Source organism: Scophthalmus maximus, chromosome 12, assembly GCF_022379125.1.
Source record: "Scophthalmus maximus strain ysfricsl-2021 chromosome 12, ASM2237912v1, whole genome shotgun sequence".
NCBI classification, from domain to species: Eukaryota; Metazoa; Chordata; class Actinopteri; order Pleuronectiformes; family Scophthalmidae; genus Scophthalmus; species Scophthalmus maximus.
The window spans coordinates 4,002,669-4,024,627 of NC_061526.1; the positions used below are offsets into that span (position 1 = coordinate 4,002,669).

Genomic DNA, 21,959 nt, shown 5'->3' on the forward strand with positions numbered 1-21,959 from the left:
AGTTTTAATTTTCCCCGCTATGAGTAGCAATGATTCTAACAATGAAGACAGATTATTTTACTTTCTTTTGGTCCTTCTTTTGCATTATATGAGGTGGCCACTGGATCTTCTATGTTCAGACCAACTTTAGCCCTGTAGGGAACATGCAATTATCTAATTCATCCCAATAAGACTGCTCCATTGAGAAAAAAGAAAAAAAGAAAAAGTCATCTTTTGCTGCAATGCCTTTGATGTAATCTGGCATGGCAACACATTGTGTTGGCCAATTGGATGCGAGCTTGAAACACGAAAACCAAACTTTTTACCTGCAGATCACTGCGACAAAAAGCAAACGCTTGCCATCATGACGATTTAAAAAATTCTCCCTTGTGGTATAATGAGAATGGGTTGTGCAGTGTTTTTGGCATCTGATAAGCCATCAAACTGATGGATCGGCTACTAAAAGTGGACCTGGAATCCAATAGTGGATTGAAAGTGGACCTGGATCACGTTGTGAAAGTAAGCAGGGTATACATTTTTTTTTTACTGTTGTTTAAATGCAACAGCTTCATGAATCAGACGCAAAACTTAAAAACAATCGACATACTACACTTTTCTTAAAGTATTATTTTGCATGAGATAATGATAGCCGATAGTTATACTTCCGAAATGACAATGACAAAATATACAAACACATTATCTTCTCACCACCATCAACAGGATTTTCTTCATGATTCATTTAGTCTTTTTCTTTTTTTATGTCCATCGCTCAATCTCACTGGGTTTTTATTTCTCTCACTGCTGGTTTCTGTTGCGTCACATCGTGTAACGCGATGTAGGCGTTCAGTTCAAGTATGTTCAATCAGGTGCAACACATGATGGCCTTAGAGGAAAGTTTGCATTGCTATCCATCTGCATTTGAACATTTCAGTGCCAGTAAACTCACTGTATTATTATTATTATATCGTAGTGCATTTGAAGTATATTGAGACCATTTTGCTCGTTCCTTCCTGTGTGTTGAGATACATGAACACACACCGCTCCTGAGGGCGTTAGCCTGTCATCCGCTGTTGCCCCCCCCCACACCAGACGTGCAAATATGACAAAGATACAAATTCCACAGACGTAGACCATGTAAAAATCTAATTACACAGGAGAAATCTACCATGAAAAAGTGGTCCGTTAATAAACGCTGTATCACATCCATTATGTATGGAAAAAAATTAAGTCAAAAAGCACAAGCTCGCTTGCCACTGGGAAACCGCGGAAAATGAACCACCCATGCTTCAAGAATAATAGTTTCTCGAAATACAGTCAGCAGAGAGATTTGTAAGATATGTGGAGGCGCAGAAGTGCAGTGGAGACGAGAAATGATGCCAGAATTAAAATAAAAAACCCAACAATTTTCCTTTTCTAGTACATGAACTAAATTGCTAGCAGAAAACACCAATTGGCACAATTACTGTTTGGGGGCCCGAGAACGGGGCTCTGCGACGGTGGTTAATGAAGCTCAATGAAGTTCAGCTTATAGCCGACCAAACTTTTATTTTGATTAAACAAAATCCATCTGGTTTCAATTTTAAACTGACTGAGCAGTTTCTCTCGATCAAGAAAAGAGAAAGAGAGGGGGAGAGTGGCCCCGGCTGGAAACAAAAGAGAGGGGGAAGGCCGGTGTGGTTTTGACATAGCGAGTGTGTGTTTTTGTGGGAATTGGGGGGAGGGGGGGATTCATCTGATTCCTTCATGCCACTGTGGCACAAGCTATATGTATTGTCGGGTTGGTTGCCATGGCAACAGCTGCAGAGTAAGGGAATTTTTCTTTCCTCCTTCGGACCCCCACCTTCCTCCTCCTCCTCCTCTTTTTCCTTTCTGTCCAGCACCTTGTCAAATTTCAGCTTCTCTCCCTCCCTCCCTCCCTCCCTCCTTCTCTTTCCCTCTCTCTGACTTGTACAGACATGGTTTTCTGAGTTTTGGGTGGGGAATGTTCAGGTATGCATTCGCACACACACACACACACACGCATATTCGGTCTGTGTGTTGCTGGTGTAGCAGACTAGAACAATGAGTCTCAAAAAGAGACTTTCCTTCAAGAGGACCTGGAACTTCGGCACTGTAAGTAAACTGCGGTTTGCCGACTTAGCATCCCAGTCTTCCTTTGTATGAAGCGGGGACACTCCTTTTGTAAAGTCAGCTGCTTTTCTCATTAATTTCCCTCTTTGTCCGCTCATCTCTCTCTCTCTGCCACTCAGAACAGCTGTTTGGAGCGGCGGGGACTCGCGGCTGTTGGTTTGCGGGGTGCTTGAATCAGCCTTGACTCTTGACTTTTGTTTTTTTTTATTCTATGTGGCAAAGTGTTGAACAGGGTGCCTTGCAACCCAGATTTCGTAGGCAGGGACATCGTGTCTATACAAGCCCAAAAGATGAAATAACTGACTTTTAAAACATTAGAAACTCACTCTCCTGAGAGGTGTTCCTGAGCCACAGTAACTGTTCATCTTTCAAAAGATTTTTTCTGGGGCAGCTGTCAACTAAACTGTAACTACTCTCCAACCAAAGAATTTGTTGTGGGGGGAAAGAAATCTGTGCATTATCCCTAGATAAACTAAATCAGCCACCGTGCAGTGAGTGCACTCTGCCTGGTAGCCTTGTTAGCCTAAATCAATTATGACTAAACATAAAAAGCTAGTATTTGCAGAATATTAAATAATTAAACCAAACAAATTAAAACATATGTATGAGTTAAGCACAGTGTTGAAGGAGAATCCCAACACAGAAAAGCTATCTTGCTGTTTTTTTAGTTGATGCCACGTGTTGGTTGTTGAGCTGCCCTTTGACCTATTGGTCATCGGTTTTAGCAAAATACCTCCGACATTTTTTAACATGGAATCATCTTAGTATGGAAGTGACACAGAGCAAAGGTTCAGTAAATGCATTCAATATGTTAGACCTAGCAGTCTCCATTAGGTTGGCTGAGTTCAAAGTTGTGAAAAGTGAAAACGCGGGTGGTTTGGTGGGGCAGGAGCACATCGGCCAACCAACCAATCAAATCGAACGGGGGACTACAACCCTGGACTCAACACCGATGAATTAGTGTTTCAGTCGTGATGTATCACTTCAGATTGCACACACAAATCTGTCGGTGTGATCATCTGCGTTCCTTCGGCATGTGGTGTCTCGAGATACCAGACTGTGCGGCGTGGGGGCTGCACCACAGCGGAGCTGGAGGAGCATTTTCCAACCGAGAGAGAGAGCCAAATCCTGCTCTCTTCCCAGCCAGGGAACTAACTCTGTGACCTGAGTTGTGGGGTTTGTCCGTTTGGTTGATAACAGACGGAACGTGTGCAGCTTTCAGAGCGATTCCAACTGTGAGATTGGAACATTTGCAACCTCTCCTCCCGTGAAAGGGATCAAAGGGGACCAGTGGCACCGCGGAGCCACCCACAGTGGAGCAGACTATCACCAGAGGTGTCGATAGAGGAAGGGTGTGGATGGACAAGAGGTGCTGGGTGTCCCTGGGTCATTACTCCAGCCTCATTGTAGGGGAAGCAATAACGACTTGAAAAACGTGTGTGTGTGTGTGTGTGTGTGTGTGTGTGTGTGTGTGTGTGTGTGTTTGGGGCCTGACCCCTGCTGCCTCATGCATACAAACATACACACACCTGTGACACACATGTGACTGTATTTGAGAAAAGCACAATTAGTCAATCAGTTGATTATCTATTATCTGGAGATTATTAAGAAACAATGATTTATCATTTAGGTCATTTATCAAGCTAAACAGCCAAACACCTCTGTTTTCCAGCCTCTCAAATGTGAGGGTTTCATTTTTTACATTATCCCTAGATAAACTAAATCGGCCACAGTTCAGTGTTGACTGTTGCTCTGGGCACATGCAAGGGGCATATTTTTCACACAATTTCCTGTCATGTAATAATAATAACTTGGATTCACATAGCGCCTTTCAAGGTACCCATGTCCACTTTATAGAGTAAGCAAAGGCCTGGTTAAAGGCCTTATAGTAATGGAAATAAACAGCTGAATTTGAATTAAATTTGAATAAATAATAATTATAATACATTCTATTTTATATATTTATATTGCACTTTTCAAGCTTAAGCACAAAGTGCTTTCCAAGTGAAAAAAAAGCGTAGAAATTAAAATCAGAAACTCCCCTTGTATCGGAACATGACTATATATCAAACAGCACCGAGCACATACGTCCATAAATGGATGTACAAGTATAATTTTGTGATGAATTATATGACACTTGCTTAGATAGTGGGGTTTTGCAACATTACATTCATTCAGACTGGCTCAGCATGCTGACAAAACTCATGGCATGTTTGTCATAGACATAATTCTCTCATGACACGAGAAATGACATAACTTGTGCGCGTCAGGAGAGCGTTCATTCAGATTTATCGTAAAACTCCCACTCTTCCTTTCAATGGGAGTTCCACCCCTAAGGGATTTTTATCAACTGAGAAGTTAAGGATCTCTCTCATAAGTAAACTTTGAAAGGAGCATCAGCTCCTGAAGCGTTGGCGATAGTGAATATAAAAATTTGTGTTTTCAAAGTTTCAGCCTTCAAATGTACGTCACACGTGTGCACGATGTCTGTCGCGTCCTGTAAAACGAACCACAGTCGTAACACTCCATATATTTAAGGTTAGAGGTTTAGCTTTTTTTAGATCCAGACAGATGGAGTGGGTTTTCTCTCTCTCTCTCTCTCTCTCTCTCTCTCTCTCTCTCTCTCTCTCTCCTCTGTTTCAGCTTCACATTGGTCTTCGTCCGACCCACCCATGATTAGAGTGCCACCACCACAGAGGGGGCTGCCGTTTGGGTGTTCACTGTATGGAAGCGGGCCCCGAGTTGTAAAGAGACTGTGGCGGACAATTAGTGGTTCCGCGGCCTACGTCTGATAGAGCTTTTACATGTGGTCACTCCCGAAACGGAACAAAGAGTCACGTCAGTGCGCATGACGGCGACTGCAGCCCCTGGCTTCAGAGGGCCACTGGAACAGGCCGGTCCACTGTACGTCTGGACTTGTTCTCGGGCTGATCGGTCAAGCTGAAACCTCACAGTCAATCAGAAACTATAACATGGATAATGTCTGATAACATCCTGATTAGAGCTGCAACAGTCAATCGATAATCAACTATTTTGATAATCGATCAATCGGATCGAGTTGTTTTTATGTAGAAAAAAAAGTCACAATTCTCTGATTTCAGCTTCTTATATGTGAATGATTCTTCGTGGACAAAACGAAACATCATCTTGGGGTTTGGGAAACACGATCAACGTATTTTCTGACATTTTCTGGACCAAACAACTGATTGATAAGTCGAGAAAATAATCAACAGATTTTACTGATAATGAAAAATAATCATTAGTTGCAGCCCTAATCCTGATGTTTCACTTTTTTTTCGCAGCTCTATAATCCAACAATATGCAACAAGGCACGGACTGTCTGCGCTGCTCGCAACAGAGCTCACTGTCTTGTTTAGTTGTATTATCAGCCTCGAATAATCACACTTTGAAGTCGCAGCCCACTCCTGGAAATACTCTCCCCCTTTTTCAGATGAATCCTCCGACGCACAGATTTTTCTTTTTTTGAACTGTTCTTGGACCAAGCCCTAAGATGCGCCTCTCACATCCTCCTCTGCTTTTTAAATGTATTTGCGATAGCAGCTTAACAGATTAGGCATTAAATCTCTCTTTATTAGCCTCACCAAAAATAGGGTTCCGCCGAAGCCCAAACGCTGAAGTCGTGATTGCCAGCTGAAGAATCGCGAGTAAACATTTGTGGAGCCATCGTGAGATCAGACGTGGCGTTTTATTGAACATAATCCTTTGGCTGTAATCACACCCAGTTATAGAAAGTTGTCACACACTGTGAGATTTCCTCGCTCGCCAGGGGTTCTTGTGCTGCCTGCCTTTCATTCAGGGGAACATCTACACTCGCATAAAGCAACTCGCTCCCTGTATTAGCAAGTGAAAAGAGGAGCGTCACAGCCAGTGATGGCCACTCAAGTAGCCCTGCCTTGATGAGCTTGGATCTTTGTGACCACAGCCTGCAGGAATGCACCACATTCAGGCCCAAATGAGTGAGCGTGTGAGGATAATATAGAATGAGGGGTGGGTCCCGGTGTGGAGGTGTGAACAGCTGTGTGTGGTAGCGGGCAGGGGTCCACCCACTTACAAATGAATGTGTCCCAGTAGCACACACGCTCACACTCACACGCTCACAAACAAACCACAAAGGCACACACACCTCAGAGCCGCTGGTCAGATGTCTGGAGAGACGCTGCTATCAGCTCAGTCTTCAGTGGCTTGTCTCAGCACAAGAGGTCATGAGAGCAGCCTCTCACTCATGTCTCTCTTTGTTCTCTTTCAGTCTGCTGCTTCTTCAGATGGCGGTGAGTACCATTCCTTCTCTTCTACAAAAAAAAACCCCATCTAAAAACAGGAAAATTTGGGTGTTAAAAGCAGGGGAGAAAGAAACCAAAGCTATGGACTAAGCGTGATCTAAAAACTGAACTAAAAATGGTTTGTTAGATAGATTTTAAAGCTTTCCCCCCGAATAATTTCTTTTTATTAACACACTAACATTTTTTTCAAACTCATCTAGCTTATAGTTTTTTTTCTCACCAGTGTCTGCATCTTTGTTTCTCATTTTCTGCTCCACCTTCAACAGAGGACTTTATAGTTGCACAATTAAATGGTCCATAAAAATGACTTACAGTGAGGATGATGTGCTCACTTTAGGCAGCATGCCTCATTAACAAAGGATGTTTGTCGAGCCCGAGTTCGGGTCACAGTCGGCACTAGCGCGCGTGCTGTCTGGTCCTCGCTTTCATTGCAGCTTTAACAACATTCTCTAACCAGGCTGACCGAGGCTGCGGAGCCGAGCGCCGCTCCGCTCCTTTCCCCCGTGGATGAATCAGATATGCGGGACTGTTTGCCGTCTAAGGCCATCTCATTAACTGAGCTGCACACAATGTGGTAAACACGCCTCAGTCCCTAATACATTAAAAACCACAAAATCCAAACAAATTGGCCGCCAGCAAACTCTAGACAGGAACTCCCAAGTGACACGGGGGAGGGAGATCGTCCATTCGGCCTGTGTTGTTATCGTGAAAAGGAGAATTAGCTGTTGCTCAGATTGTCATACTTAACGTTTTGATGAGACGTCTAATGTACTAACGGACTAAATGCCGAGAACGCAGGATGAAGTGAACTTTGGAAGGTCACGTAGAGGCCACACTAGTCACAATCTGGACAAACTCACTAAAGGCTTGTCAGTGAATTTCTGTTCTTTACAGCAGAGATAAAGTCTGTCAATACCAGTTGCCAATGCCAACCGTTAAACTCTCCACAGCACGACACCAGCTACTGTTTCATCGGCAACCAAATTCACTGTGATCCTTTTGTTGTTGTTGTTCTTTTGTTTTTTACTTTACGCTCCTCACTCCCGTCGGCCCACAGTCCTTAAGTGGCCATCTGCTGCCATGATATCAGGTACCGCGCAGCCCCCCACTTTAGTTGACCCCCAGCCCACGGATCCTCGCCCAATCTCCCTCCTTGTCTCCCTTTAGTCAGCGGTGTCTGCTCCCCGTCTTCTTTTATTCTTCTCCCTCTTTGTGCTGCACGCTGCTTGATCCTCTTTTTATCACCTGAGTGGCATCTGCTTTTTTGCTCCATGTGGGACGCGAGCCGCTCTATTAACCCTGTGCTGCACACCTTCCCTCTAGAGCTAGTGACATTAGCACAAGAATTATCGAATTATATATATATATATATATTGTTTTATCTGCCTAAATCTTATTTGAAGATGTTTCATTTAAATTGTGTCTTTAACAAGGTCTAGGGGGAATATGTTAGAGCTTATTTATAGCATTACTACAAATTACCTTCTCTAAAATTCTGATTTATAAACAAGATTGGTGAAATTAAAGGTTAAAATAAAGGAAAACACTAAATGCAAATGTTTTTACAAGGTCCAAGAGGCCGATAGTCCCCCTTTGGCTGGAAATACCCCTTTCACGTTGGAGCTCTCTAAGCTTTGCGTCACCCTCCCTCCCCTGCAGACTACAGCGGAGTCCAGTTGCAGGGATGCTGCAGCCAAAGCAGCCTGAATAGCAATGGCAGTCTTCCAGGAGCGGGCAGCCACCGAGGGGTTCCAGAGCAGCGCGTGGCCAGCTGGGCTGCCTGCTTCGAGCGTCTCCTCCAGGATCCGGTGGGCGTGCGCTACTTCTCGGTAAGCTGAGAAACTGAGAGTTTCTCCGGTCGATTGAAATCCCTCCCGAACAAAAGCGCAGTCGTAAAACAGCTGCTGTGAAGTTTCTTCAGAATTCAGATGTAAAGAGTAAAAGTGGGTGGTCTGCTAATTCTGCTTCTTGATTCTGTGTCTTACTGTACACTTTTGATTCATTGAGTGATATCGGAGTAGAAAAGTCAAATCAAATATGTTGGAAGCAAAACCATCTTCATGAACAAAAATACTCGTACTTGTGCTGCAATTAAAGGCTGCTTTTGAACACAACGCTACAGTAGATGTTTTGTCATGTTAACCCACCTTCCTCCATAAAATCTTTTAATTTTGCAGGGTGTTTTGTAGGTTTGTATGTATTTGGAATAGGTTCAAGTTCAGAACCAGTAATTTGTGAATACAGGCATCTTTTCTGCGTTCCCATACCTCCCACATAAAAGATTTGTGTTTGAATTTAGTCTGCAACACCTTCAGAACGCTCAGCATTAAGTTCTGGCGTCCCAGAACCACCTCGCTCCTCACCTTCCCTCAGCACTGATCAGAGCCACACTTGCCCACACCATCCTGCGCCCACACTCGCACCAATTTTGGTCACAGCATGACATGAAAATAAAAGTCTTTCCTCGCTGGCGGCCTTCGGCCACAGCAGCAGTTTCTGGGAGGACGACAAAACGATCGGCACTTTGAGTTCACAGAGAAACTTTTGTGTGTTTCCACAGGAATTTCTCAAGAAAGAATTCAGTGAGGAGAATATCTTGTTCTGGCAGGCCTGCGAATACTTCAGTCATGTCCCTGCAGCTGATAAGAAGCAGGTAAGTCCACAGTATGCAGCTACACATGCAGCCGGGGCTCTGTGCTTTGTTTACTATGGCTTAAAGTAGAGTTAAATGCGTTCACACTAAACGGGAAGATTTTGCCTTTTGCCCTCCTGGATTCTAACATGGACTCACTCTGACGTTTACAGGATATTTTACATGGGGGCTGGCAGGAATGGTTGTGAAAAACTGTCTGGTGCAACATTGCCAAACATTTGCATTCTCACAAACGGGCTCTCCGGAAAAGTTATTTCATTTGAATAAGGAAAAAAAAGGATGATGAGAGGAATAATACAGATACACATCTGTTAAAAAATATATATTTTTGACTATCCCATTTGTAATCTCTGGTCCCTTATATTTATCTTGTGATCACATTTGTGCTTTAGGCACAGTAATATTGCCACTTATGGGGCCCAAAACAAAGGGTCCAACTGTGTGGGAAATAAAACAAATAAGACACAACATGGCAACAGAACTTTCATCACTGACCCTCTTCCCCGCAGCTGTCCCAGAGAGCGGGAGAGATCTACAACAGCTTCCTTTCCAGCAAGGCCACCATGCCGGTCAACATTGACAGCCAAGCCCAGTTGGCCGATGACGTCCTCACCTCCCCGCGGCCCGACATGTTCAAGACCCAGCAGCTACAGGTAAAAACAGACACGCAGAGTTGAGTTGTAATACTGACATACCATCTTGGTGTTACCGTAGTTATTCCAATACACTTTGTGATACGTCTTTTATTTTAAATCATTGATTTATTCCACATGGAAGACGTAGATCAAGACTTTTATCTCAACAGTACTATCAGGAGACCTTCTGTAATGTTGGGGGGGGGGTTGCACAAGCATATTGGGTGTTTTGGTGGCCATCTGGGTTTGTTTACAAAAGGGCTCTGAGGCTTTAGCAGAGAGATAAACACAAACTGGCATTAAACACCCACAGAGAATCTAGAGCATACTGTACGCACTGACACGTAGACGTGCAGTAAGAGATCTGTATATTTTCATCTTGCACACAGAGCATGATAAAAACGGTAGCTGTTAAGACACCTGTCATAACAAGAGCTGTAACCATATGTTAACACTGGTAGTTTCCTCTCGCTTGTTTCTGTCTGTTTCATTTTCATACCCTTGACCCCTCCTGCCTTTTTTCTTCCTCTCATTTCCTTCTTCTCACTTTCGCTAACCCTCTTTCCTCTTTCACCACGTCCTCAGATCTTCAACCTTATGAAGTTCGACAGCTATTCGCGGTTCCTCAAGTCCTCCCTTTACAAGGAGTGTATGCGTGCTGAGGTGGATGGTCAGCCCCTGCCGGACCCTTACCAGATCCCATGCAGTCCCGCACCGTCCAAACACAGCGCCAGCTCTGACCGCTCCGCCCTCTCCACTCCGAAAAAGGTGCCACTAGAGACTCAACTGCTTTAAAAGGATTAGTGATGAAAATGTACGGGTGATCATCAGTTCACTGTGGAAGGTGAAGTACAAACTCTTTGTCTTCCATCTCACAGGAGGTCAGGAAGCAGAGGTCGGGTAGGTCACTGAACGAAGAAGGCAGAGATGAAAGCGCTGACAAGAAACGCGGCATCTTCTTCTCATGGTCCCGCAACAGGAGCTTCGGAAAGGGTCCAAAGAAGAAGGACATTGGAGACATTAATCTCGGTGAGGAATTCATTACGCGTCTTGGGCAACACACAAACTTAAAGTGTCCTTTAACAATACATCAAATCGCTGCCAGCTTCAGGGTTGTCATGAGTTACACGCAGGGGGAGGCATGAGGAAACACAGCCGCCCTGCACTAATCAATGTTTTACACGCACTCGCACGCACACACACACACACACAACCACACACACACACTTATTTTAAAGGCTGCAATCGACTAAAATGTCATCTTCAAGATTCTTTTTTATTTGCGAAAAACATTAATTATGGTCATTTCTGGTTTTGTTGGTTTGGCAACATCCTCCTGAAGCTTATATTATTAAACACAATTCATCACACAGGTGTGCAATATAAAAACATAAACATATGCCTTCTTTCCTGCCAAGATTTTGTGGGTGGAAAAAACGTTGTTATTATTCATGCTGTTTTGGTGTCATGTACAGTTTGTGTCATTAAAAGTGAATAGTGTGCTATTAATTTCTATCCGCATCAGCTCATCCTCTGTTATGTATTTTTTAAATGATCTGTGCAGACTACTGGGGCAGTAACGGGCGGAGAGAGTCCCAGGGCTCCTTGTCGTCCGGTACCAGTCTGGAGATGGCCACTTCCTGCTCTGCCGGCAAGATTGAGGTAAGATTCCTCTGGACAGAATCACCATGGCAACTCAGAGCCCGGTGTCTGGTGTAGTCATCATTACAGGCCAGAGCTGTTTATTTCTTTTTTCACTTGTCAGCCCACTCATTTTTGTTTATAGAAGGAATAAATCTGAGCGGAAAGGAAAAACTCTGAAAACTCTACTCTTAAAACCTTGACTCTTCCACATAACGCTTTGAATCTTTCTTTCTTTTTTTTCTCTCCATAGTCTGATAATCGCCACTCAGTCTGGGAACGCTCCCCCAAACTTTGCAGCGTGATTCTGCCCAACGGTTCCTGCTCCTCTATCAGCCTTCGGCATGGCGCCTCCATTCGGGAAGTCCTCCAAGATCTCTGCCACAGCATCAGCGTCAACATCGCAGCCGTCGACCTCTTCCTGGTGGGAGGGGAAAAGGTGAGGGAGGCGGACATTTTGCCACCAAATTACTTACAAATGCCGAGAACATCTGTTGCTAATAGATATGAAATCAGAGTAGTGCTGCAAGGTCCTCTTGAACTAATTGACTCTGCTCTCTGTTTATTACAATCCTAACTTTTGGTAAATACGGCATGACTGCACTCAACATGTAAACCTGCCGTATTTTGTGAGGAGTCATTGTTCGAATTTAACTGAAAAAAATCTGACGTGAATTGAACAGAACACAAGATTTAAGTGGATTTACAGAATTTGTCTTTCAGTTACTCTATGAAGATGTTACAATATGAAGTTTTCTGGGTTTGTTACTGGGGATTTATTTTGTTAATGTGCAATTTTATACCCCCCCATAGCCTTTGGTGTTGGACCAAGACTGTGTGACCCTCAGCTCACGAGACCTGAGGCTGGAGAAGCGGACCTTGTTCAGGTGGGAACAATCAATCAAACTTTGAATGAAACAACTTTTTTTCTGTCGATGCTGTGATATTTACTTTTTGCACTTCTTCTGCTCGTAGGTTGGACCTGGTACCCATTAACCGCTCCGTGGGCCTGAAAGCCAAACCCACCAAACCAGTCACTGAGGTCCTGCGTCCCGTGGTGGCTAAATATGGCCTCCACCTCAGCGAGCTTGTGGCCAAAATAGTAAGTCGTCGTCCCCCCCCCTCTTTGGCTACAATGCCTTTGTGGGTTTGAAGCTCCTGTGTGTGTGTGTCCAGAGTGCAGCCAGCTCAAGTGTGTGACAGTGCCACAGGGTGGAGGATCATGGTTAGGGGAGGGAAGAGACCGCATCCTTTTCCATCTCTACACGGTGGTTAGTTCTGTGACTCAGTCCAGCCTCTGAAGATGGAGAACCGGGGCTATAATTAAGAATGACGACACTCCTCAAACATGCCGACTCTTTACTCCTCCCCTAAACCCCCACCAGATGATTTATTTTAGTCCTGTGGGTTTCCAGGCATTATAACTGTATTATGCAGTAGAACAGAGCTGAAGCACAGTTCATAAATTAAGCAAAGATGCCCCCGCCCTCAGAAAACAACCATATGCAACTATGTAATAAATAGCAACACAGCTTGAATTCTGCAAAAACAGGTGAAATTACTAACCTGCTGAACGCATCAATCGTGTTTTGTTTCAGAGCGGAGAAACTGAGCCTTTGGATCTGGGTGCCCCCATATCCAGTTTGGACGGCCTGCGGGTCGTGTTGGAGCGAATCGACCCAGTGGCAGGGAAAGGTCAGAAGATCTTATTTGGACTACATTGCATGACAATATTTAATAACCAGATATTACAAGCAGACAAAAAAGAGAACTTTCAGAAGTATATTATAAATCACATCCACCTCTTGTATTCTATTGATGAGCTCATTCAGCTTTTGCAAAACACATCTCTTATATTTTAAGTGTCCTCTCCTCCGCTCTCTCTCTCTCTCACCCACTTTGTTTCTCAACCTGATTCCTTTTTCATTTATAACTCTCTCTCTTCCAAACAGACAAATCCAAGTCCTCCTCTCTGAAAGGCCACCCTCCTCCTCGGAGTTTTTCTGCAACAGTAAGTTCTCACGGCAACTTTAGCCTCATTCAGCGTTTTTGTGCTAAGGCGTCCAGATGTGGTGTTTTGTTCCTTTTCTATTGCTATGCTGCTTCTGCCACATTCGGTATCACTCCGTAGCCGCCAACACTCATCCTTATTAACATGTCGCCGATGCTAAGCCACCTGTTGGTGTTTATTTCCTGTTTTTTAATTTTTTTTATTCTTTGACCTAACGCTGCCTGTGGCTGACCCACTCACTCACTCATATTTCTTCATGCTTGAGTTATTTCACCGTATGTAGTTAGATCACCCGGCGTAGATGCTGGCCAGGTCAGTAGAGACGCAGAGACACCAGACTGAGTGGTCTCGTCGATGTATGAATGTCTCAGTAAATCTGGACTCTCGGCTCAGTAGGGTGCTCGGCAGCTCATGCTAAGCCTTCCCCCTCGTGACCCCCCCTCCCCCCCATCCCTCCATCTCCTAACAGAGTGCATTGTTATTGTTGCATCTGCAGGGAGATGAGAGGTCAGCACCAAAGGACTTTTCTGTGAGAGCAAGTGGACCAGACTCAGCACTCCCAGGGGAAAAGAGAAAACAGAAAAAGATTAATATAGATGAAGCTGAAGGTAAACCCCCCTTTTCCTTCTCTCTCTCCCTTTCTCTCTTTTTTTTTAACTTGTGGTGGATTTCTTAGCTTTGCTTTGCCTCAGGAGTTACTGATATCTTTGGCTTCTCTTCAGGGTTATTTTCTCTGTCCGGTGTGAGGCTGCTACGCTGCATGTTAAACCCAATTAATCCTTTTTCTTCAAGGCGTCCACCTCTTTGGAAAGTTTTTAAGTCGGAACCCCTTGTTCGATCTGTGTTGCAGAATTCTTTGAGCTGCTGAGCCGGGCACAGAGCGCCCGAGCCAACGACCAGCGCGGACTCCTGCGCAAAGAGGACCTGGTGCTTCCTGACTTCCTGCGTCTGAGCCCGCCTGCCTCCTCCTGCTCCCTCTCCTCTGACTTGGCCTGCTCCACTCCTGACTCACTAAGGCCGGGTAGAGAAAACAGCGTCTCTTCGCGGGGGGCCCTCACCTCCAGTCTCCGTTCGGAGAGCCTCGACTCCTCGCTCAGCACCAGTGCCAACGGACACTCCGGAACCAGGCGGTGCCTGCTGCCCCCTCCCCGCCACCCTACTTTCGGCACCCACCTGTCCCCCATCCCCCGGCCCTCAGACACCCGGCCAAGCCTCCGCACCGTGGAGGAGGACTCCCATGCTGACCTGACACTCGTGGGTGAGGGCCACATTAGCAGCCCCAACAGCACATTGCTTCCCCAGTCACCATCCCCAATGCCATCCTTCGACAGCAGCCTGCCCGCAGCCAACTTCACCCCGCCACCACCCTGCTCCCAGTCTCAAGATGCAGGTGGAGAGGGAAAGTCCACTTCAGGTATTTCTACAGTGTAATAAACCAGTGCTCTCCGTGTGTTTGCGTGTGTGTTGTACGTGCATGTGTGCGCCCCCTCCGGTGGTCTCGACCCGTCCGACCACCTCCCTGATCAAACTCCCTCTACACTGACCCTGATGCACTTTAATGACAAATTGATATTGACTCTCTCTCAGTTTGCCAATCCTTTAAAACTGATTTGTTTAAATCAAACATAGCAAAGCATGTGTGTGCGTTCGATTGATCATAATTACACTCCGATCACCGTGTAAATAGTGATGTGTATATTTTGTCGAGTAGCGTTTACTTCCCCAGGCACAAGTTGCCTGGGGAATTTATATGACTGGAATTAGTTTATTCCAGATTAGAATTCATTTTGTAGGTTTGGGTGCATGAGAACGCTGATGTAACTGACTGCTGAGCGTTATATGCGTGATGCATACAGATTCACGATCGATATTTGACAGTACTGTCTGTTAGTCAGTAAATATTGTACTTTTTTTATCGTTCTAATCCTATTGAGGATTATAATTTCAGAGCAACTGCACAGTGAGTAGGCAGATGTGTTTCCAGACATTCGGGGCTCATCGTGTACAACTAGAATGTACAGTGTTGGACCTTTGTCATGACAAAACAAACGGCGTGTTCCTCTTCATCCCACCACCTCTAGTTAAGAGCAATTCAACAACGTCCGTGTCGAAAAGCATTTGTATTTTGTTTTTTTCTTTCTTCTTCTTCTTACGCAACTCCCCAAAACCCGGTGACTCATTAAACGGTGTCACCTCGTGCTGCGGCAATTTGAGCTGTGGTGAAATATAATTAGTCACTGAAGGACGAGTGCTTCTCGATGCCGGGTGATGTTGTTGAATTGCCCGTAATCCTATGTCTTGGTCATCCGCTCCCTCTTTAGATTCCTGTTGTAGATAATCACTGCCAATAAACTCTGTACCTGTGATTGAGTAGATCTAATAAATGTTAGAATTGGAAATCACTCTCGTCTGTCTTTTTACACGTTTGTGAGCTCAGTACCAACCACCTTCCTCCTCCTCCAACTCCTTCTCTTCTTCCTCCATCACCACCTCTCATCTCCGCCTCCGCATGCCTTCTCCCGTTTCTCCTTTAGCTTGGCCTAATTTTATCTTGCGGTTTCCTGCTCTCGCCAGCTCACGCTGCTGCTTTCATGTGTGCGCTCGTCTCAGGGTGCCGCTGCTAGCTGTGTGTTTTACAGATTGTTCGGTGTGTGGCATGTTTGTGCGGTCTTGTTAAACTTTGACGGTTTACCTGCTTGGTCTTATTTATTTATGTGGGCACTGCTCTGTTGTGTGTAGCTTCAGCGCGGCGTTGTGGGTCTGTTGAATCTGTCCTCTGTTGAACTTGTTTTCCAAAGCTCGCTGGAGTGTTGGTTCTTTCAGTGTGCAGAGCACAAGATCTTTATCATCTGCTCCAGATGGAATTCATTTACTATTTCCAGTCTTGAATAATCATTTTTTCCCTCTCTTCCGCTGTGTATGTTGAGAGATGAGATTTATAGTTTAACAATCACGTGGTGGACGGATTTCTAATGGTGTTGGTTTCTCCCGCAGTGGATGTGACGTTGTCAGAGGGTTTTTTTTTGTGGTGTACGTGTGTGTGTGTGTGTGTGTGTGTGTGTGTGTGTGTTTCCCAGGAAGCATCTTCTGAAACACGGTGATTTCGACAACAGAGACAATTGAAGATAATCACGCTCAACGTGTTTCCCAACAACAAAGTCCCGCTCTTGTGATGATTGTCTTTCACTCAACGACATGTTGACTCTGACCCCACCGCCTCGTGCTAATGGCTCAGCTCTAATCAGAGGCGATGTGAGCACAAGAGGAGGAGGAGGAATCCAGGCCTTTCAGCTCCTCCACCAGGCTCCCTCCTCTTTTCTCGTTGCTAAGTGCATGAGCCTGATTCTTCCCACCACCGGGCGCCATGGTAACCCTATCCAATGAGTTAACGGAGCTACAGATAGAAACAGTCACCACTGGTTTTCATCTATCTCCGAGCCCATTACTCCGTCTCGCTCCTTCTCCAACTTACAAGCTAAACTAGGAACGGAGACATATTTTTATTCCTTTTTTTAAACACTTTTCCACCTTGGCGTGGCTGAATCTGTGCTGGAACCTGCAGCTACGCCTCCACTACTCCACTTTCAGTGACTTCACGAAGTCGTTAGATTTAGATTTTGGGTGGAAAGCCGCACTCACAGGCACATTGTGTTCGGGAGACGAACACCCACGGAAAAAGGATAAATCCACAGGTTCAAACGCCGGTCCTCTGTCTCTCACTGCCAATCAGCCTTAACCAGTCACTGCAGAGCCTCTGCAGTTTGTGTATTACTGACGCCCTCTGCTGTTCCAAGGGGAATAGGCATCATCATTACTAAGGTGGCTCAACATCTTCCTCAATTCAATTTCGTTCAAAGCGTTCACAACATACTCGAGAACAGATTCCAGCAGGCCTTTTGTGGCAACAAATATTTGCACTCAAAGCAAGTTCTTCAGAACCAAGAGTCTCTCTGGGCCCAGAGGTAATTTCAGGTGTAAATGAGCCTCAAACCAGAGTGGATTGGCTTCCTGCTGCTCTGTTACTCCCACAATCACCGTCTGGCAGGCGTCAGGTCTGTAGGGATTAGGACGTCCACTAGGGGGTGACATCACACAATGTAACTCCCTTCATATGAAACTGGTTTCACCCCAATACATGGTGGCGCGTTGAGCTTGGGCCACAATAAAGCTGGGCTCCTCATAAACTGGAGCCAGTGGGTGCATTTAATTGTCAACGGAGCAGTGGATCTAGGAAAGGATCACATGGAGTGTGTGTGTGTGTGTGTGTTTTCTTTTTCCTCCCTCAGCAGCCGGGGTCGGAAGTTCGATGCTTTGATTTTAAGTCCGAGGAAAAGTTTTGAAGATTAAAGGATGCCTCAGAGTTAATGGAACATCAATCCAACGACAGGGCCATCGCCAAAGAAAGTGCCCTGTAATGACTCTGCACCTGAGGCACCATATGGCTCAATATCCCCCTAGGGCCTGTTCCGCTGTCGTCGTCCCCGTGTCTGACCCCGGGCCAGCCTCGTCATCCATCTGGCCGTCAGAGTAGAGCGGGGCTCGACGCGCATCTTAGGTAGTCGGGCCTCGGTGAGGAGGACTGTGGCTGGGTCCGTTCCAAACAGGCCGGCATGTCTCCGCTCCCTCCTGCTGCTGCCTCGACTTTGGACAAGAAGTGACAACTCGTCGCCAATCCTGAATACAGAAAAACATAATGTGTTAGAAAAAAGTTCATAGGTTAAAAAAAAAAAAGATGTAGGGAAACGTTGATTCGTGTTTTCAATGATTTATGTGACAGTAAATGGCACATCTCTGGGTGTGCCATAAAAAAAAATGCCATATTTAAAGACAACCTTTGGTTTTTGGGAACATAAGACTGGGTGGAAATACATCCTGACCAATCAAGAAAGTTATTGTCGGGACTAATTGATCATGAAAACAAGCTATGAACATCGGAAGCAAAAGCGTAAGAACTAAAACTATCATCTGTTTTGAAAGAAAACGCCAGTTCGCGTTCAATTTTAGGTTGATAAAGATTTGTCAGCAATCTTGTTGTGACCCTTCAGGTCTTTCTTGCCACCCTGTGTAGGGGGTCGTGATGCGGAAATTGAGAGTCACTGGTGTGGGCAGTGGAAAAGTCACCGCTTTGGAAGTATTTCTACAATTCACAAAATCCCAAGTCATCCAAACGTGTCATCTAACCGCTCTAAATACCAACCTACACACATCACATCCTGCGGAAAAAACCCTGCGACGGAGATCCGCCATGATGCGGCACAAGTCGTGACACGAGGCCTGAATAATTTTCTGACTCTAACCAGCGTCCTGACAAATCGCTATCATGTCTTTCAGACACAATCTTGGCAGTTGTTTTAGACGTCCTTGTGTTTTCTTGATAGTTCAATCTGGCGGCTCACCTTGCACTTTCTCACAAGTCGGGCGTCGCGCCGAGGATCTGCGTACGGTCAGCTGCCGGATCTCAAAGACTGTGTTTACACGTGTACTGGACAGCCGTGAATCACAGGAAAAGCGGAGTGCGGAGAGTCTGTGTGTTGAAGTGCAGTGTTTGAGTCACTCGGGCCTCTCGTGTTTAGAGTTTGTGGGGCCACAGGGTTCACATGACAAGTGGAGAGTTTATCACACACCGTAGCTCTAATGCCAAGCGTCCCGGAGACTTCGGCTCTCAGCCCCTGGGTGCATTCACATAAGGACGGTTGAATGTTGGGGCCCCCGTGTCCAACGCTCGTCGTGGCCAGAGCCTTCTGATGAAGTCATTCAGCTCAGTCGAACAGTTTGAAATGAAATACAGGTGGTAATGTTGAAATATACCACATGTGACGACAAGGCAGTGAATGACTCTATTTCATCCTAGTTAAATGTCCTTGGCTTCTTTCCCATGAATTGGCAAGCAAGTTGAGCAAGTTGGAACAGATGCAGGTTTGTCTTGACAACAGCTGTCCAGATTACACAACTATAACATAGTCAGATTATACGAAGGCATGTGTTTGTATAAGTGATGCGGAGTTAAAATGTATGTGACAAAGTTTCCACTTCTTATACCCTTGGTGACACACAGTATTTGGTGATCAAGTAATGTAAGTCAAAGATTCACTGAGATGAAACAAAGTATCATTGGGGGTTTTTTTTTGAATCTATGTTTATTTGCTGTTATTTCAAAATACATTTTTGACAGCTATATGTAAAATAAGGATTATTTGCCCATTGGTTGCTTATTTAATGATGGGTATTATTTTTTTTTAAAGATGAACGAAACAAGGACAGACAATGATCATCCAACTCCAATAATAAATGTGAACGTGATGGTACATTTATCTTTTAAAGAGCCAGATATTCTTTTGGGAAGTTGGTGGAGGCCAAAAATGAGCTCACAGTAGAATGAATATCAGATTTTCAGGTGCAAAAAACAACACGTGAACTCACATTGAACAATATTACGTTGCTCATGTCTGCTGAAAAATTGGTCAAGACAGGTAACCGTTCGCTGATGTGTTTTCCCCCCAAGAAGCCAAAGAAAAATGTGTTTGGTTGCTTGTTTTTTCATCCCCAATCCATGATGTGACAGCTGATCCAAGTCTTCTGTCCCCTTTCTTTTCTCCAACGCGCAGAGGGACGAACGGAGACGACTCCCAACAACAAATCGCAGACGGTGCCGGAGGTGATGGACGTGGAGGGCGTGCATCTAGAGGAGGGGACGCCGGAGACGCCCCGTGGAGAGGACTCCGAACTCAGCCTGAGCTTCCAGGGCTATGTCGCCGAGCTGCGGCAGTGCCAGAGCAAGATGCGGACGGCCCAGGTGCCCCAGGGCGGCCGCAATCCACCCGAGTGCAACGACTGCAAGACAGAACTTTACAAGGCCACAATTGTCTAAAAGGGAACCCCCCACTGCTGCACTTTTTAAGCCTGAGGCACTGTCTTTTGAAAGAGAACCAGTCAAACGGATGGGCTGCACGTATGGAAAGATGTACATTGCCACTCCAAAAATATCAACATTGTAGTGATAGATATTGTATATTTCTTACGAATCCTGGCGTCTTCTTCGTTGATATTTAGTACTGGTTGTAATTTTGGTTGTAATTTTGGGAAAGTGATATGTTTTTGTTCTGCTATAGTTCGATAATTAAGCACAAAGCAATTCGATCATGAGCCATGTTGGACCAAGGACAGCCATGGAAGAAGCCTGCAAGCCACTTTTGGGTATCATTTTCTAATAAGGCATGCCTTACCAATTGTTTATAAGTTGTAATTACCGTTTTTTTGTTTTTTTTCTAAGCCATTGCTCAGCCAGAAAGGATTTAAATTTGTCATAATTTATAGACACTTAACATGATTTTACAAAATGATCTTGACTCCCACTGCAGCTTTTTTATACTAGTCCTATCCTGAGGGAGATTAGTCTCCTTCCGACGAATTCCTCATCTTTTGAGCACTATTAAATTTTTCATGGATCAAACTATTTATTACAATTTATAAACAAATGTGAAAAAAAGTCTTCCGACAGCCGTCTGCTGAGGAAGACTGCAAGATCCAGCAAAAGCTAGAAAATGCTGTTGTTATTTCTGAAGCATTACTAGATGAGTTATAATTAATTCAGATATTAATTGCAATTTGTCTTCATACTGGCCAATCTCTAAGATGACAAATGACCTTTGACTGTTGGCTTTATAAAGTGTGCCCTGTTAGAAAGTGGTAACCGCTGATGTTTGGCAGAAATCTGTTCATTAGGATCAAAAGGGAGACAAATCACAATTTACTTGGATATTTAAACTATTTCCTGTTTATATCTTCTTCCTATGTTTTACAGATAATACACGGCAGTACCTTTATTGTCTGTACTTTTATTCTTCTGTGTTTTTGAGGTTGTCCAAATTGTTGAATGATTAAAAAAGCTTTGAAGGCTGTAACTCCAACAAAAGCGACGGGCCTTTTCTTTTTCCTCATTATGCATTTGATCGATCCTGGTATTTCTGACCGCAGGGAAATCTTCACCATCCCGTTCTAACCTCTCGCTCACCTTGTAAAAAACATACCTGAAATACTCCTCTGTTGCAGTTTATAACCCACAGCCTTACGCAAGAGTTTGAGTTGACAATCTCGGCATGTTTGGCCAGCTAAATGTGTTTACTTAGCTTGAAATGTCAATAATTAATGGTAGAGTTGACCTGGTTGAACAATTTCCTCTGTGGAAAACACTCCTGGGGATTAGTTACCCATTTGGAGGTGGTCTTTAGTTGTCCAGCCTCCCCTTTGTATTTTTTGCTCAGCATCTGGATAGAGATTATTACAGCGGGTGAAAATTAGAGGTTAGATTATGAGACTAGGGAGTCTGTCGTGACGCAGCATGCCACTGCTGGAATGCTCACTACACATGAGGCCCATAGAGTTAGTCAGACTCTTCACCTGCCTCCCTGATTCCAAAGCCAGGGTCATTATGGAGTTCTTCGTCAGAGCCCCGATTGCTTCCAGGTTCTAGATTTCACCTCCGAATTGGACTTTTGGTTATCATAAAAATTCGAGAGATAAATCGGTATATCACATGAAAAATGTTTTATTGTCCGGGGCCTGTTTGGCACAGTGCGTGTTGAGACTCTTATTACTATTACTTCAGTCAA

The 21,959-nt window shown here is 44.7% G+C and overlaps 1 protein-coding gene across 6 annotated transcripts in view; it reads left to right on the forward strand.

Annotated features, from left to right (window-relative positions):
* The window catches only part of rgs12a (regulator of G protein signaling 12a), a 36,381-nt gene extending 15,124 nt beyond the window's left edge, over window positions 1-21,257 (forward strand). For 4 of the 6 annotated variants that reach the window (XM_035648990.2, XM_047335953.1, XM_047335952.1 and 1 more), the window contains 15 exons: window positions 6,377-6,398; window positions 8,070-8,239; window positions 8,971-9,063; window positions 9,573-9,716; window positions 10,284-10,466; window positions 10,577-10,727; window positions 11,263-11,360; window positions 11,593-11,778; window positions 12,153-12,226; window positions 12,315-12,441; window positions 12,938-13,034; window positions 13,292-13,350; window positions 13,847-13,958; window positions 14,201-14,764; window positions 19,956-21,257. In XM_035648990.2, the coding sequence (XP_035504883.2) occupies window positions 6,377-6,398; window positions 8,070-8,239; window positions 8,971-9,063; window positions 9,573-9,716; window positions 10,284-10,466; window positions 10,577-10,727; window positions 11,263-11,360; window positions 11,593-11,778; window positions 12,153-12,226; window positions 12,315-12,441; window positions 12,938-13,034; window positions 13,292-13,350; window positions 13,847-13,958; window positions 14,201-14,764; window positions 19,956-20,218 (2,343 nt within the window). In that variant the 3' untranslated portion in view covers window positions 20,219-21,257. Of the gene's footprint in view, window positions 1-313; window positions 499-1,969; window positions 2,092-6,376; window positions 6,399-8,069; window positions 8,240-8,970; window positions 9,064-9,572; window positions 9,717-10,283; window positions 10,467-10,576; window positions 10,728-11,262; window positions 11,361-11,592; window positions 11,779-12,152; window positions 12,227-12,314; window positions 12,442-12,937; window positions 13,035-13,291; window positions 13,351-13,846; window positions 13,959-14,200; window positions 14,765-19,955 lie in introns of those variants that run through there. The other 2 variants (XM_047335954.1, XM_047335955.1) reach the window with 2 other exon arrangements.
* The last annotated feature ends 702 nt before the right edge of the window (window positions 21,258-21,959 follow it).